Raw genomic sequence first — 17503 nt, 5'->3', positions numbered from 1 at the left:
TCAATAAGATAAGGGACAAACTGAGAACTGTACAAGAAGACAGCCATTCACTAAACACATCATTTACTAGCAGCAGTCAGTATGGTAAAATGCTGCTCAAGTCAAGAACTATGAAAACTCAAAACTGGAATTACAGTAAGACTATCCATAAGAGTATAAAAAGGCAACCCAAGCAGCAAACTCACATGAGAAAGTAAACTAGAAATGAATGAGGGAGGGGCAGATGTCAGCTGTCACCTGCTAATTGAAAGTTATTTTCCACAACTGGTTTTAACCTGCTGTTTAGCTTATTTTGTGGCAGTCACTTCAGGAAAACAAATGAGACACCTTCAGTCAACAACCAGTCCTGCATTTTCCATTGTTTGTCCTACTTAAAATAATCCAGCTTTATGACAGCCATCATAATTCCTTCATCTTTCTGTAGCCTGAGATCTACATGTCATGAACCTCATCTTTCATCTGACTGTGTAGAAGCCATCTACAGGACCCCCTCCCAAGCAGACTTCCAAAGCTCAAGGCTGGGACTTTGCCATACAACTGCATCAGTTGTGGGATGGTCCTGCAGCTTTATTTCTCACCTATCATGGGACTGTGTCCAAGGCAGCGGGTTACTCTGTGGGTAACACGCAATACAGAGAGTTTAGGCTCCCCCATACTCGTTTAACGTTTGGGGCTGTCCACGTGTGCTGCTTGTGGAAACTGGTGCAGACCCAGGTTTGTGTTGGAATTCACTTCCCACAGGCCACAGCTGCCTCTCCCTGTCCCGGCATGACTCCTGTGTCTCTAAAAGAATGCCCTCTAGTGCAAAAACTGCTCAAGGCCTTTTCTGCCACGTTACTGATTGTCAAATGCAAATTCTACTTACAGCAGCTGAGGCAAGACAGGTGAAGGGCTGGCTCAAGCACTCAGGAAAGGACTGGAAGGCCACCACCAAAAACAAGGGAAAAAAAAAAAAACTTGCACAAACCAACAGCACAGAGCAAAAATCTGATCTCACTGTTCTCAGCTTAATAGCAGCCACTAGGAAATGGGAATGACTCAAATACCAGTGCACTGGCTTCTAGTTAGTTTCTGCATGATGAACACCTTGCGTATCAAAACTACAGTTTCAAATTCAATGAATTCAATGAATTTTTACTAAACTTAAAACTGCAGTATGCCAAACAGTAATGTTAACTGTCTCTGTAAGTAAATATGCCATTTATTTTGTTTACTACAAACTAAGAGCAGTATTCAAACCTCAGACATTTCCCCTCTACTGCCATGCAGTGCTTGGCGATCATCAGACCACAGGGACTTGTATTTTAAGAACAACATTGAGAACCCGAGTCAGTCAATGCTGTTCTTGCTGAACTATAGCATTCACAGAAAGCAAACACCATAACCAGATTTGTTTAAACTGGCACATATTTCAGGTTTATTATTATTTTACAGTATTCTCACATCTCTCATTAATATTAACTTTTATTCCAAACTGACAGCATAACTTCCTGCAAAGGCAACGGCTGGGATGTACAGAATTATACTAGCATACAAATAAAAGAATACTGTGCCATTGCAGATGCACCTAATACATTGTGTATCAGACTTTTCTTTCAGTTAGAAAAACATTGTTTGGTTTATTACTATGCTTAGAATAAAGAGTGCATGAATAAGTACATGTTAATAAGTAAACTAATGGCTGACTAAAGCATAGGTAATTAAATACCCAGGGTGCTTCTGAAAACATTGCCTTGCAGATATAATGCCAGTCTGTGTGTATAAAATACATATCCCAAATAAACTAATGTTGCAAACTGCAATAGAAAAGATACTTTTAATGAGAATTTATCTTCACCTTAAAGACCAAAGGCAGATAAAACCTGCTTTCTGTATATAAAAATACATTCTGAGAACTGCAGAGCCCACCCCAAACCAGACATGTCCCTGACTACTGCATCAACACCATGGGTTTTTAATGCTTATACAAGGAGAGAGTTTCTGAGGGACTAAGCCCAGGAGCCCACGGCTGTAGCCTGCATCAAAAGGCTGTACAAGGTAATGTCGGCCACCATGGGTACCACCAAGTTCCCTTGCTCCTAAAACAAAGGCATTTGTACGAAAAGGCTTTATAAAATTTCATCATTCCCAGCATCCTATTCCCTTAAATGCTTCTCTGTCACAATAGATTAGAAAAGGAAAACAAACACGAAGGCAAATGAGAGATTTTGGTTGGCAGGCTCCTCGTTATTCATTTACTGTTTATTATTGATTTTGGTGCCCGTGCAGAAGGATCACGTGTGCACTGCAAAGAGCACGATGGTAATGTACACAGGGTTGTGTATTCCAGGCAGCTCGTGGCCAGAGCAGCTGTCTGTGGGCTCTCTGTGGCTGGTTTTTGGATTGTTAGTTGTTTATTTTAGACTAAGAAAGTCTCCAGTGTTCAGCCTGAAGTAAACCACAAACTCCAGCTCTAAGGGTCCATTGCCAAGATGCAAAGGGATTATAACCCGGAGTGGAAGAGCTGAGATCTTGGGTGATCCCCAGGGTGGGAGCTGTCCTCCCAGTGACCCAGGCTGGGTCGGCATTCCCAGCCACCACAACCGAGGGGTGGCTGCTCTCACTCTCACTGACAGACACCACGGGCCAGCAGGGCCCAGCAGCACAGCCAGAGCATGGCAGCACCCGGACCCACACGCTGCTGCCATCTGGCAACAGGAACTCCACCACACCTAGGGAAGAACAGACTTGCAAGGAAGATTTTGTAGGATATTTATTTATTTATTACTAGCTCACCTAGGGAAAGTAGCAAACAATGCCAATTAGTCCTGCACATCACTGACTCTGCACCCCAAATGATAAAGGTGTAACCTCAAACACAAGGGAAAAGCCACGTATGTATTTCATTACATATATGTTACTAACATGAATATTATATATAATGTAATATATATCAATATATTTTTAGTCTATATCATAGAACATATTTTGTATATTGCTGTATATATTACTCAGAAACAAAAATAAAAACTATTACCCAATAACAGTACTATTCCACAATCAGTCATTGCCAGTTTGAATCTGGCCTGAAGAAAAATTGGGATTTCTAGATCTACCTGACTTACATGAGAGTAGAATAGTACTTGAAGCACACAAAGTTTTCAGTGAGTGATTTATTAATTACTGGGTTTGGCTTATGTCGTGCAAAATTCATCACACCATCAGAAGTTCTATGATACCTTGTAAAACTGAAAATTTATATTGCAACTTCAAGAGTTATAAAAGCATGTGGCAAGAGAACAGCTTAAAAAGTTTTAAACATAAAAGCAGCTAAGAAATTTTGCAGATTAGGTTTAGACAGGTCAACTTCCTTTCATGCTAAATGCCTTTATTTAACCTGCACTGCTATCAGTTCTCAGTGTCTTGATACCTGTCATGTTTCAAATCCAGGAAGACAGCAAATGTGCAAACTTCTTTCAGATTGCTGGGAGGTGTATGAGAGCCATTCATGCTATATACCCTCTTCTATCGAGACTAATGTAAAAAAAAACTCTTGGGGCAACATTATAATTTCTTTAACTCAGTAGGAGCTTTACCAACTGCTTCATGGAGACCAGAACTGCAACACAGACTTTCTCAAAATAATAATAGAAATTTAATTTCAGTTTCTACTTTTTACCAGTCTATCAGCTAAGGTCTTCAAATAAAGAAATAAACTGTTCAAACCCCCCCAATTTATGCCAGAGTTCTTCTTATTTCTGTTTTCAAAATGCAGACGCAAGGTACTGAGAATTTTTAGGATAACAATAAATTGAGCAATGGAGGTACATGAAAAAATAGAATAAAACACAAAATAAATAAATCATGCCAGACCAATCAGATGTGCCCCTTTACAAAAAATATTCAGTTCTCTTACCAAGAAAGACGTGTAGCTCTAAAATGACTGGATTTTGGTAAAGTACTGACAGTGCTGTAGAAAGTTAGTTAAAACAGGAGATGCAGAAACCTGCAGCCAGCCTGGGAGCATTGGGCAGTGTGGAGAGCACATGGAGCTGCCAACTGAGCCTTACAGAGTATTTTCATTACCAAAACCAAGAGGTGCAGAAGGCACCTGGCATGAGCTGCCAGCAACACCATATCAAAGTTAATGGGGCAAAAGGCAAGGAACCAGCAAGGAATATTATTTTCCATGGAAGGTGGGATGGATTAATGACACTATCTATATAAGGCAGTTAGTGAAGCCTTACCTTGGCACATGATGGAGAGTTAGGAAATGGCCAGAAAACTGAAGGAATAAAGTGCTACCAGCAGAATCAAGGGCATCCAGCAGTTTTAGGAGAACATGCAAGGACAACCCAATTGACTCAATCTTATAAGGGATGGACAGGCAGGAAAGACCCCACATAAGTGCACTGGGAACCAGTCTTCACGGTGGTGCTGCTGCTTCTGCAGGCAAAGAAGAGACTGTCAGCAGCACAAACATGCGCAAGCCAGCCACAAATACATCCAAGCCAGAGTGAGAGCAAAGCTTTCGTCCATAAGAATTATCAAGTTCTGGAAAAAAATCTTTCAGTGCAGCAGTTTATCGGAAGATAATGTAAAATATGACTGAGTGTTGGAGCAGGGGACCCAGAGAGGCCTGTACACCTCTCCAGGGCCAGAGAGCACTGCCCCTACACACTCCTCACAGGAGGACATCAAGGGTGGAAACTCCGCTGTCTGCGGAGCCACTGACAAAACTCAGCAGTAACACAGGTCAAACCCCCCTGGCCAGGTCTGAGGAAATCCTGCAGCTCAGACACCCTCAGAAATCCTGGAGCTAATCAGAGCTCCTTGGGACTTGTGTCCACCACAAGACTACGTGGCTTTTGGGGTGACTGCTAACACAGCTGTCATCAGCACTTTTAAACTGTAAACTCTTGACAAGAATTTCTGGGAGAATGTAGGACAATATTAACTGCTAAATTGATTCACTTGTGCTTGTATCAATCCTCCTTTGTCCTGACCCAAGGAGCAGGACAGTCAGACACAGGGACTAGAAGGCACTTTTATAACAATGCAGCACAATACAGGAGCCTACTCTGAGCAGGCAGATAAATGCATCAAGTCAATCACTATAGAGAAGACACTTTTGGCTTCTAAGATCAGTAACTGTGCATCAGTGCAGCCCTGCACTGGACCTCCTCAGGTCCTTCTCTTCACAGGGAGAGCTCATCAGCTCAGCTGCAGCATCCTACTGTTGCACAAAGTTGGCTTCTGCTCAAGAAGTATCTTGAGGCTCACACCAGGACTCTGTGTCCCCATGTCCCCTGCACAGGGTGCAGAAGGCCAGCTGCAAGCCTTCTCTGACAGGCTCTGGTTTAACCTTCTCTCTGAAAACTGAGGAAATGACTAGCCTGGGACTCTAAGCTGAGATTTGTGTAAAACATACCAGATGGGTGCACTGCTATCAAGTTAACTTCAGTATTAAAAATAGCAAAAGAAATTTCACATGGAAGATTAAGTGCATTAGTGGATCATATAACCTTGCTTCAGACCAAGCCACGCTATAAACAATTTTCAGCCCTCAGCACAAACATACAGGACATGTCATGAAAACATTTAGTTATGTGAAGTTCAACATCTATGACACTCTTGGGTTACAAGCATATTTTCTTGAGAAATAAATGGCTGCCTTACAAAATAAGATGATGATGATGATAACATTTCTTATGCTTTAAATTTGATTTTTTATGCTTTAAGTTCTGAGTGTCTTGCCACTGTGCACAAGACCCCGCATATTTCAGCCTAACAGCCCTGACATTTAATAAGCCAAGTTTATTTGTAGAAAGTGAGCTGGAAATTAGTTCTCATGGTTGCAGTTGGCACACTACACAGAACAGGAATCTTAAAGATGACTGCATTGCATTTTTGCCCTATAGCTTTCATCCTTCTAATTGGTATATTTAAGTGCACTTAATCACTTAAGCAGTGAGTCTACCACAGTGACAAATCTCCAGTTTAGACTCCACAATAATAAATCTTTGTCTTCTCTCAGCAGCTGGCGAGGTTTGATTTGGACTTTGAATTTAGGCCCTTTCCTCAGGCTTAACAGTTACAACTTGTTTGTTCTGTCTGCTGAAAGCGTGACATTAACTCTTGTCTTTAAATGCATTACCGTTGTTTCAGCTTAGTGCTCTTGGTGTTAAAATTGGTTGCCCTTCTGCAGTGCCTGACTAAGACACAGACAAAAATATTCCAATTAGTCTGTGCTGGGATTTCACAAAGCAACTTTAACTCATTAGTATTTACACAGCATCACTGGTCCACATGACACTTCACAGACATGAGGACAAACTGGAGTTTATAACACAATCTTTCAATAGATGCCTTCAGTGCCACAAAGAGCTAATTTAAAAACAGGTGGAAGGAGCCTTCAGCCACCCCCTTTAACAGCCAACAGTGGAGTAACATCCCCACAAGCACCTCATAGTCTGTCCACAGGACCAGGATAGGTGTTACCCTAAATTCTATGACAGATGCCTTAAGTATGTTCCTGAAACAGCTCTGGTGAAAAAAAAAAAAAGCAAAACAGGTGCGATCATCAAACCACAAGAGGAAAAACTACCTTCAGGCAGAAAGGACTGGGGACTCTATCCCCCATATTGCTACAGGCTCACTGCAGTACCTTAGTAAAATATTTAGGCCCAAGTCTTTGAGAATTCATGTATATTAATTACCTGTGCAGTAAAGCCCAGGGCCTGTGCACTGAAGGTTTGCAGGATCAAGGTCTCATTTCCCTTTGCCTGAGTTCTCCCTACACAGTTCAATAGAACTCTCAGTTGTATTCAACATTCTGACAGGTATCTAGAGCAGGGCCAGATTTTGCTAAGTATAAAATACCTTCTTAAATAACTAATCTTGGATTAAAAAAGGTGAATCCTGACTTCTTGTGACAGCCACACAAAAGACTTCATGAGCTTCTGACAGCAATGTCTACTTGAATCCAGAAGAAACTGCTTTGGCCCTCCAACCTAAGTCACCACTTAAATGGTTTTATTTGCTTTAGCACTTGCCAACAAGACAAATAACTCTCCCTTAAGCACAGGGCTTGCCAACTGACTGAACAACACACAGAAACCTTGGACTCAGTGGGGACTACTCTGGCATGCACACAGAAGTCCTGGCACATTTGGGACTGTCAGAGCCTCTGTGCACAACATACCTGCACACTATCAGCAAGTGTTTTTAGCTGGGTATTGGGGTTTTTAAACCTCAGCATGATGTGTTTTAACTAGTCAGCTATCCTGTGGGCCATTAGATTTCACTCCCAGTTTCCCCACTGAAGAGCCTGGCAATCCTCATTACACTGAGGGTCTTAGCACTATGAGAGCCAAAGATGAAGAGGTGTAATATCCCATGCCTTATCAGCTGGGTCCAAAAACACATCTTCAAAAATCTCTTATAAAAAATACTTAGCATGTGCATTCCTCTGGTTCAGTAGGCAGCCACCTCTTTTTTAAGATCTGTCTTCTCTATATTAAAGACTATTTTAGTACCTACTTCTTTCTTCCCACCACAGAGTTTACAGCATAAGCAAGCACCTCTCCACAAAAGCAAGGGCACTGCACACATGTCTCACAGCCAGGCTGCTTCTTCACTGATGATTTGGGCCCCAATTCTGACAACTTAACATGATTTTTACTTCCAAATATTTAGGAAGATCACTGTATGTCTGTCAACTAGATTAAAACTCTTACACCTCCTTAACTACTGTCAAGAAGCCTCTCTGTGATTAGAGGGACAGCTTGAGCTTCCTTGGGCTAACAGTGTGGTTTTGCTAGATCCTCCATAGCTCCTCTCAGAGAATCCATTGTAAAACATAGACAGGTCATTCCCTCCAAAATCCATTTTTTATCAAACATCATCTTCCTAATTCCTGCCAGGTGCTGCTCTCAGGCAGGCATCATGACCTTCTGTTTTTCATTTAATGTTCAGCCTTGGCTCAGAATTATGTACTTTTCTCTCTCTTTTCAGTCCCTGAGACAATGACATCAGTTAGCACTTCTTTTGTCCTTCACAAATGCAAATTTATGATCTAGATTTTTGCATTTTCTTTGCAAAATAACTACAAAAAATGTATCTACTTTAAGTTCTTTCTTTAATTTAGAATGGTGATATTTTCACAGCCACTCATACAATTAGGACCTATAACCCCTGTGAATGATGAGGGGCTTATGTCCTTTTGGGCTAAATTTGTCCAGGCATTCAGCAGATGCTCTGGGAAAATCCCAATACACATATGCAGTTTTAGGAGCATTTCCACAGATTTTCATCAGCACACAGAGGACATTAAACTTCAGTTAGAAGCTGGCAGTACACCTCCATGGTTGTATATCAGTCAGCGTTACAGTAAGCTCACTCAAGATGTTATCAAATATTATTTTGAAGGCTCTGGCTTACACATTTCCCCTGAAGTACTGACTGCAAATCTTCCAGAGCTTTTGCAGTAAGAAAGGCTATTTCTTAAAACAGTACTTTCTAAAAACCTTGCATTTCCTACAAACTTCACTCTGTTTCCAGCATCTGATGCTGACTGAAAAATTTAGCTCAACCAAAAATTCAAACTGGTGAAGAAATGTCAAAATTCTCAGAAAATGAGCATCCTTGTATACTGCATCCATTGGGCATTGATTCAGTAAGTTTTGATATGGCTTTTCCCCTAAGAATCTCCAGGTTAATCTACAAAGATTTGTCTACTTTTTGTCAAAAGTAACATACTACTTTCATGAACATCATAATCTCTTCCGTAAAAAATTAAAGGGAGAGTTTCCAAGAGTACCATGATGAAAACACATGCTTAAAAGAGTTAAAACCTGTTTTATAATAACCTCTGGAATATTGGCCTACAGCAGTAAAAACTAATTTTTGCTAAACCCAAAAAGGCAGATGAAAAAAAACCTCTAACATCCAAATCCTGTCCAGAGGCTCAGCAGCAACTACAAATGCTTTGTGGTGCTGCAACTGATACAATTGAAGAAAGGGGTCAATAGTTAAGAAAACACTGTTTAATTCCACTAAGCAGAAAATAAGATCAGTATTTAGTAAATATTTAATTTACATTCTAAGAAAAGCAAAAATTAATGCAAGTGATTTTCGGTCAGTGAGCAAACTATCTGTCTGTAACTGATTCTGTGAATTTCATATGCAGGATTGATGCTGCCCTTGACAGAAGTGGTCAAGCATTTGAAATTTTACTTTCAACAGTCAAGTTGTTAAAAATACCCCAAACAAATCTACATGGCACTTGCATGGATTTAAGAATTGTTCCATCTCCTTTGGTGGCATGAGAGTTTTGCTCCAGGTTTTCTGTTGACTCACCCACTACCACACTCACTTCTGTAGCTCACACAGCAGATGCTCACAGGAAAACCCATTGCGAGGATGGCAGATTGCTTTGAAGGAAAACCGAACAATTACCAGCAAGTCTGCAAAAGTAAACTAACTGTCCTTCATTCAACAGAAAGAATCTGTTCACTGGTTTTCAAACTATTTGAAACTCGCTGGCCTTTGGCAGGTTAATGTTTTCCAACCCTCATGATTAACTGCACTAGCTTAAATTTATGAAGGGGAACAATGCCTCCTGACCAGCTGTCAAGATGCTATCACACCAAATGCACCTGGACACGAGGTGGCCTCAGAGGCTGAGCAGGCACTGGCCCCAGCAGCTGCAGCTGTGTCCCCCAGCCTAGGGCAGACACACTCCAGGTGTCCAGTCCCCAAAAAACCCTTCTGTCCTAGGGGGGGCTTTGTTACCGCCGTTTGCGCACACGCAGACCCACATGGCCAAATTAGCAGCAGCAGGAAAAGAGTCAAATTAGTTAAATTTTAATAACAGGCAAATGTTTTCTGCTGCTACTTGAATTTGAGACCACGGGAATGAAAAGTGACTTTTTTCTCACACTGCAGCTTAATGGGGCACATTGTACCAATACACAGTATAGATCTGCAGTCGGGAAGCCCAGAAAGGGAGGTTCAGAGAGATGAGATGAGCTTTGCCACCTCATCAGCAGCCACCACCCTTAGACAGCATAGCCCAAACCTGAGAAGCAGGCTCCATCTCTCCATCTTCTGCAGTATTTCTGCTAATGAAATCACCCTCAGCTTTCTTGCATGGTTTAACACGAGATAGTTTCATAAAATGGGTCTTTTCAAAGTACTTTGCTTCCTGATGCACACACTGGTGAACACATCTGAAGTGGGCCAGGCTGACTAAAAACACCTCTATGTTTTGTGCCTTCTGAGAGATTCTTGGACAAAGAGAAAGTGTTGTTATCCTAAATTTACAGGACTTTGAACATGTTCACTTCATGCCCTGGCCACACAAACCACAGGGGTGAGTGATGGTGATGGCCAGTGCTGCCAGCCCTGCTCCACACACTTCCTCTTCCCTCTCCAAATGGCCAACACCATGCACAGTGTTTCAGGTACTGGACTTTAAGAAGTCTACTACCTGATCACAAATCCCACGTTAATTAAAATTTTAGCTATTTATTTCAGTAGGAATGTAATAATAATATTTTTTTTAAAAATCATAATGAAGAAATATACCATGTTCCTCAGATAACAACTCTGTCCTAGCTACCACAAGGTGATGTAGTCTTGCTCTTCCAGCCATGGTTACCTGGGGCCTGCTGACCTCAGGGGCTTGGCAGGACAACTTTACTTGTGTTTCTTCCATTCTGCAGGCTTCTACAGCTCCCCTCTCTAGCAGCTCAGCTGGTAACACCACAGGGCCTTGCTCCAGCACAGCTGAATAATAATACTCCACAGAGAGCAAGAGAGCCAGACTCAGCCCAGAGCTCATACCCCTATATTTATTTTTCACACTTTTAGGAAATCAGTTTATCTGATTTCTCTACCCTCGGCAAGCCAGAGGTTTCCTCCTGTCTGCCTTGTCACAAGCCAGTCGCTTAACGCTCTGGTCATTAAATCTGTCTTTCTGTTGCACTTAGAAAGGATAAATAAATTCATCAGAAACTGTTTAGAGCCTCTTTCCTTCTTAGGATTTGACTAGAAATCCAAATTCTTATGTCAGGAAAAACAAGCACATTTTTAGAAGAGGTGTGTCTTAGTTCAGATTAGTGTGGCATTCAGAAGTTCTGCAAGTGCCAACACGGGAAGAAAATACAGCATGTTATATAAAATAGGCATGTTTAAGTATTTTGGAATAAGATGATCGCATTCACTTCCTCAACTGTTTACTCTGTATTTAATATTCTAGCCTGGCATATTAAATGTCCTCTCTTGCTTCCTGGCTAATGGAATGGTACAATAGTTCAAACTCTCCCATTCAAAATTTTATTATTTGATCTGGACATCAAACTAAAAAAATGAAAAAAAAAAAGCCCACACGAAACACCACAATCAGACTTAACATTAATATTTTTATATGACAGACCTAGATTTCCCTTTGGGTATATCACAGTAATGTACTCCACTGAGGACACTGAAATCATGCTTGGCCAAACTGAGGACCCTCAAGCCTGGGAGCTCACATTGGATGACCAACATGCACTAATGCTCAGGTGTGCACATCTGTAGAACACTGAAAGACGGAAAAAAGACCCCGCACTTCTTCTAACTCAGACTTTCTGATACAAGTGACCAACCACCCGTCTATTTGGTGAAACCATCTGCAATGACTCTGACTGCCAGTGATGCACAGCTTGCTCCCCTGTCCTTGCCAAAAAGCAATTTAAGGCAGCATGAACACTAGCGATTCCTATTTCACTGTCAGATTTGAAGCCTTTCAGACACGCAAATCCCAAAGGTTCCTTTATCAGCTGATCCAAGTTTGCTAAAAATCAATGCCTGATTATGATGAAATTAAGTTTGCCCTCTCCTTCTAGTCATCAATTCTTATAATTCTTTTCATTATTAAAAGGCCATTTCTTTCTCTCTCTCTCCATGATAATACCACCTTACTGTAATCTTATTCTGATGCTTCTCTCCAGCCCTGGAATAATTTTTCCACTATCTCCTCCAGCTTTTCCATTTCCTTTTAAAAATACTGACACTAGGCATGGAAAAACAAAGTCATACAGCAGTAGCAAGCACCAGGGCCTTGTGGCAGGTGCCCTCCCGTACATGCCACACTAGTCATTCGTATCACAGCAGCCCATAGTGGACTCTGTTTAAGGTGTTTGATGTAAACCTCTAAAACCTTTCCAAATAGCTATTTCATGAAGTACAAATTGCACCTGTGGAACTGTGGTTTTTTAATTGGCTGCCTAAGCCTGCCTCTGATGGTACTGAAAACCAGTTTGTTTGACCTCAACTCACCAACAGACCAATCTTGTTCTGGGAAAATACCAGTCACTGTTTTTAATCATTCTACTATTTCTTTATGTCACAGAGAAGTTTTAGTAGCAACATTTACACATTTACTTTCACATCACTGAAATAAATATGATTGGAACCACATCATCAGTTGCTGCAGTACTTCACAATCAACCTTAAACTAATGGCAGTAGAATCCAACTGTAATCAGCTGGGTGGGCTAGAGGGGAAAGATGATCCACAATAAATTAAATCTGTTTTCATTAATTCACAAAAACTTTTAAAAATTAAACAAAACAAAGAATGATCATGTAATTACCAGTACTAATTTTTTAATAAATTCCATTTTGGAATAGACAATGCATACAGGCCATACTGTGCCTATCGTTCTCCCTCGTAACTCATTTTCATCAGGCACTCATGGACTTTCTGCAGCCTTTTTTAAACTCCTCAAAGATTTCATACTGTCATTTTACTTGCATTTTGAGACATTTCAGTAAACCCCAAGATGACTCAGCTGGAGTAACATTTCAAATGAGAAAGTACATCAAGAATTAGTTCGCTCAAACTCGTGAAGAAATCAGAGGGGGTTGATTAGGTCTCAGATGGATGCCTGTGATTTTTGCAATAGTTCAAGTTATAATATAAAGCATTCTGACGCTTCTGCTTGACAAGTGTGGCCTGCAGTGTTTACCTGGGATGTACGTGTTACATAAATTATTAAGAATCAAGCAACAATAATTACTTCCTGTTCTAATCAGCATGTGGCAATGTCAAAAGAAACAAGATATTGTCCAGACATATTGTGAAAATTTGACCAAAATTGCATTTAAAGTTTATAACTTATAAAAGCAATTTATAATTGTGTTTATTCTTAAAGTGAAAGCTGCCATATGCTGAACTGTATTTTTTTTTTTTTTTAAGTCTTCTTTGATGCTGGAATTGCCAGAGGCTTATCAAATGAGAACAGGCCAGAGGGACGGCTGAAAAACGCTCAGATAACGTTTGACTTCCCAGCAGCAGGGATGCCACACGGGTTACATCTCATCTGCCCCATAAATAATTTGTCTTCTCCAGCATGGGGGTGGGAGAGTGGGGAGCCCAGAAATTAAATTATCAAAGCAGATGGGTAGGAGAAATAAGCAGTTTCAAGATAAAGACCTAAGTGCTCAGTCCAGACCGGCTAACAATACCTAAGTTTCTGCTGTTTCAGTACAGCAGCGGCACACTACCTTAGCGAGTCTGAGCACCCAAAGCAAAATCCATTGCAACGGCGGTAATCCTCCAGCGAACTTGCACTCTTATTATTTACTTATCATTCGGAAAAAAAGTAGCTGGGATCTAATTTTTATCAGCGGCACAATTAAAGTTTTAATCCCGGCTAATAAAAACGCTGGAGTGCAATAGGAACAGTGCAAGCAGCTGAAGGCAGCGCTGGAACAGCCGAGGGGGCGGCGCTGGGCGCTCCCCCACCGGCACCGCCGGCTGAGCCGCCCCCGGGGCAGGGCACGGGGGCAGCGGATCACAGCCTACCTGAGCTCAAATTGTCATTGATCTTCAGCGGCACCCTTAAGATGTAGACGAGGAAGAGCATGATGAAGAACCACAGCGTCCAGAGATAAGTCCAGGACCAGACGATGCAAGACTTGAGCTGTTCCAAAAAGCCCGTCCCAGCTTCAGCCATGTTTTTTGGAGAGAAAAGAGGAAAAAAAAAAAAAGGGGGGGTGGTGGTGGTGGTGGAGGGAAAGGGGGGACGGAGTGTGGGGGGAAACCAAGGCAAACGCTGCTCTCTGCTACCACGAGCTCTCAGCGTGTGTTTGCGGGATGGTTCACCCCCTCTCGCCGGCCGGGCCGCCTCTCCCCGCCCGCCGCTCGCACCGCCCGCCAGGCGCTGCGGCTGCCCCCCGGCGCTGCCGCCTCTGCCCCCGCCCGCCGCGGCGAGGGCTGGCCCGCTAAAATGGACTCCTGCGAGCTCCGCTCCGGCCGAGCGGCTGCGGACGTGCTGCGGTGGCAGCGGCGGACCTGCCCCCAGCCGCGCTCGGCCGCGCCCCGCGGCTCGGCCCCTGCGCTCGCCCCGGCCCTGGCCGCGCCCGCCCCGCCGCGGGAGCGCCGCGGGAACGGCGGGGGCTGCGGGGCACGGGGGGCGGAAAGGCCGTGCAACTTCCCCCACACACATCTCTGCGATCTTGAACAATGCTTTCTGGCGGCATTTTCACCGCGCAACGGGACTTTAAGCCTAAAAAGGACTCGCGTAGGATGTTTTTTCTGCTGTTGACTCGTCTGAGCTTCTTGCTGGGATAATGAAACGGGCGTAGAAGTCCCTGCGTGCGTGTGCTGTTGTGTGCAGTACCCAGCAGAGTCCCGAACTGCAAAGCTGTCCTCCCTGGAAGATAACTGTAGGGCGCAATAAATGTGTGGGAAGGGACCTATTCGTAGTTCCAGCCCCCTGCCAAGGGCAGGGAAGGCACCCACTAGAGATGTATCTCATTCAAATAGTGTCGGTGAGGCATAAACTTCAAGTCATTGAATTGTACTTTTGAGAAATGCATTTGGCTTCTTCCATGAATGAGGTATTTATTCATGAAACAAGATTTGACAGCAGAATGTGATAAAAATTCAGGTCGGTAAACACAGCTGATCTCTGCTTTTTTTGGTGTCACACAGCTTACAAACATTTAAGTAAATATGCACCACATACTGCAATTGGTTTGGATCTCTCCTGTGTTTCCACAGTCTGTATCAAATAGGATAACACTCTCCAGCATCTTAAGAAAAAGGTACTATTTATAAAGTATTACCAAAAGAACAAAAAGTCCGTGAAAATGTCTCCAACTGGTAGTAAAGTCAACTCCGACTGAGATTTTCTAGTTTGCCAAAGAAATAGTCATCACAGAGAAAAACATGGTAGCTTTCCTAGAATGTTTATAATACCCAACAGCATTAAACCAAAATACATCTGTAGCTGTACAAATCAATGCCTTCTCATGATAGCAAAGGCACAAAATTTGTTCTTCCAGACTACTACAGGACTTGAAGCTGGATGGGGTACACTGCCTGTGTCTTCTGCATTTGATGGTGACAGGATCTTCTGATTAAGGGATCACGGTCTTCATATAAGAATATTGGTGCAGGACTGACTGAAGTTTTTCTTGCTAATAAATCACAAAACTTTTAAAATTAGAATATACAGATTAACTACATAAAAGGCCATTTGTACTTTAATTACATACCAACAAAAACCGCATTTCAAATTTTTCAGCTTCCCCTTCCAGTTATAAAGGGAAGAAATTCTTAATACATTAGGTCACATCTGAAAAACCTCAACCTTATTCAATCATGCAGTTATTTATAAATCAAAATATTCCTCTCACATTTTCTCATGTATTAGCAAAAAGGCCAAGGCAGCAGGCAATTTTTCACTTTTATAAATTTTCCTCTACATATTTTAATTTTCAGTATATTAGTGCTTATCGTAAAAAACTGACTATGACCAATTTCTTTTATGTATGAAATATAGAGATGGTGTATAGGGCTTTTCCAAAGTTTCTTATTATAAATAACTTTTCATTCTATTGTATTTTATTGGAAGACAGGAGTGAATTGTATTGGTTCCTCCAGCTCTGCTTTCTTTATATCTCTTGTATTACCAGAAGCTCAAAACACTATGAACTGTGCCCACTTAAAGCAGAGTTATTAATTTTATGCCTTCCTTCCTCTAAGCACCACTGCTTCTTATTCCCCTGAAATTACAGAAGTTATTAATGCTTTACAGTAATGTTATGCGTTTCACTTCCAGATCTCCAGTGTTTTTACAGTGAGCATAAAGTATTTAATAAAATAAGGATTTCTTATTGGGTGCTATACAAAGAAAAAAACAACAAAAAAAATAACAAGCAAGCAAATGAACACAACAGCAAAAAACAGTGGCACAAAACAAACCAAAAAAACAGTCAAAACAAACAAAAACACCAACCCCCCCCAAACCCCCAAAAGCCAACCCAACAAAAAACCCAAATAAAACCCCCAAAAAACTCAGGAAATAAAAAGCTTGTGTCCAAATCCAAATGTTTGTGTGAGGTGACAAGCAATTATGTGCTGGATATCTTGACTCATGACTAGCTTTGTGCATTCATATGACAAATTACATTTCTGCTGTTCGTATTAAAGAAGCACCTAGGCTGACACTCAAGGCAAGTTCACTGTTCAGGTTCTATTTAACACAAATTATCTCTTGTCTCTCAGTTCTGTTGGAATGAAATTCCAAGTAAATAAAAAGCCTTGAAATATGTATTTCACAAGTCAGAAGCAAACTGTTCAGTACTATGAAAAGACACCATTTTGAGTGTCATCTGGCTTCAGGCACTCATTTGCTAAGTCAAGATACGAGAGAATACAGCTGAAGTGAATCATTGGACACAAATAATTTTGAAAACAGTGTTTTACCTTTCTGCTAAAATTTTCCACTCAGTTATCTCACTTGTTTAGAGTTTTCTCACACAAGGCCTCAGTTCCTACCTCAAAATAATACCTGTAACTGCAAATACTACTAACTTGTTGGCCATAAACCAAGTTCAGAGTTTCTCATATGACTGTTGATGACTTTGCTAAATGAAATCAGGAAGCAGAAACTATGACAGTTACTATATATGAGGTACAGTGAAGTTTTGTTTCTTTTCAGAAGAGAGACATTTTCTTGAGCTTGGGTCCTGGCAAATAAGAAAGAAGAGATGGGACCACTGTACAGCAAAAGTCCAGTCTGAAAATTTTGCCCACTCAATCTTTGTATGGGTCCAAAGTAGTCCAAGATCCAAAGCAGTGGGAGTTTTAATGTTTGGGTGTTCTAGTAAACTTTAAAATATCTTTTGTCTGATAATTTCGGAGATCAGAATGACAGACCTTTTCTAGGTCCATAATGTGCAACCTTCTTGGAACCTGGCTATAAAATAAGATTGCAATGAGGTCTTGGCAGCCAAAAGATGGCCAGGCACACTAGTCAAGGACATTCAGCAATGGCAGAAATGAGACCTTCACGAACTCCACATACATATGTAAGCACTGAGAAACACTGTCAGCTTGGTTCAAAGGAGCCAGACATCCCCCTGGCCTCCAGCTCATTAGCAACTGAATCTCATTAAACATAATCCCAACACTTTTAAATCTAGATATACATAAAACAACAACATACTTACCTATGCATACATAT

The 17503-nt window shown here is 41.6% G+C and overlaps 1 protein-coding gene across 1 annotated transcript in view; it reads right to left on the bottom strand.

Moving 5' to 3' along the window:
• Positions 1-14127, bottom strand: part of ST7 (suppression of tumorigenicity 7) — a 134522-nt gene extending 120395 nt beyond the window's left edge. The window contains exon 1 of the mRNA XM_005519245.3: positions 13834-14127. Coding sequence (XP_005519302.1) covers positions 13834-13984 — 151 coding nt within the window. The 5' untranslated portion in view covers positions 13985-14127. The remainder of the gene's footprint in view (positions 1-13833) is intronic.
• Between the last annotated feature and the right edge of the window lie 3376 nt (positions 14128-17503).

Source organism: Pseudopodoces humilis, chromosome 5, assembly GCF_049639895.1.
Source record: "Pseudopodoces humilis isolate 2021_Gansu_Grassland_sample_001 chromosome 5, ASM4963989v1, whole genome shotgun sequence".
NCBI lineage: Eukaryota > Metazoa > Chordata > Aves > Passeriformes > Paridae > Pseudopodoces > Pseudopodoces humilis.
This window is presented reverse-complemented; position numbering and strand designations above follow the sequence as displayed.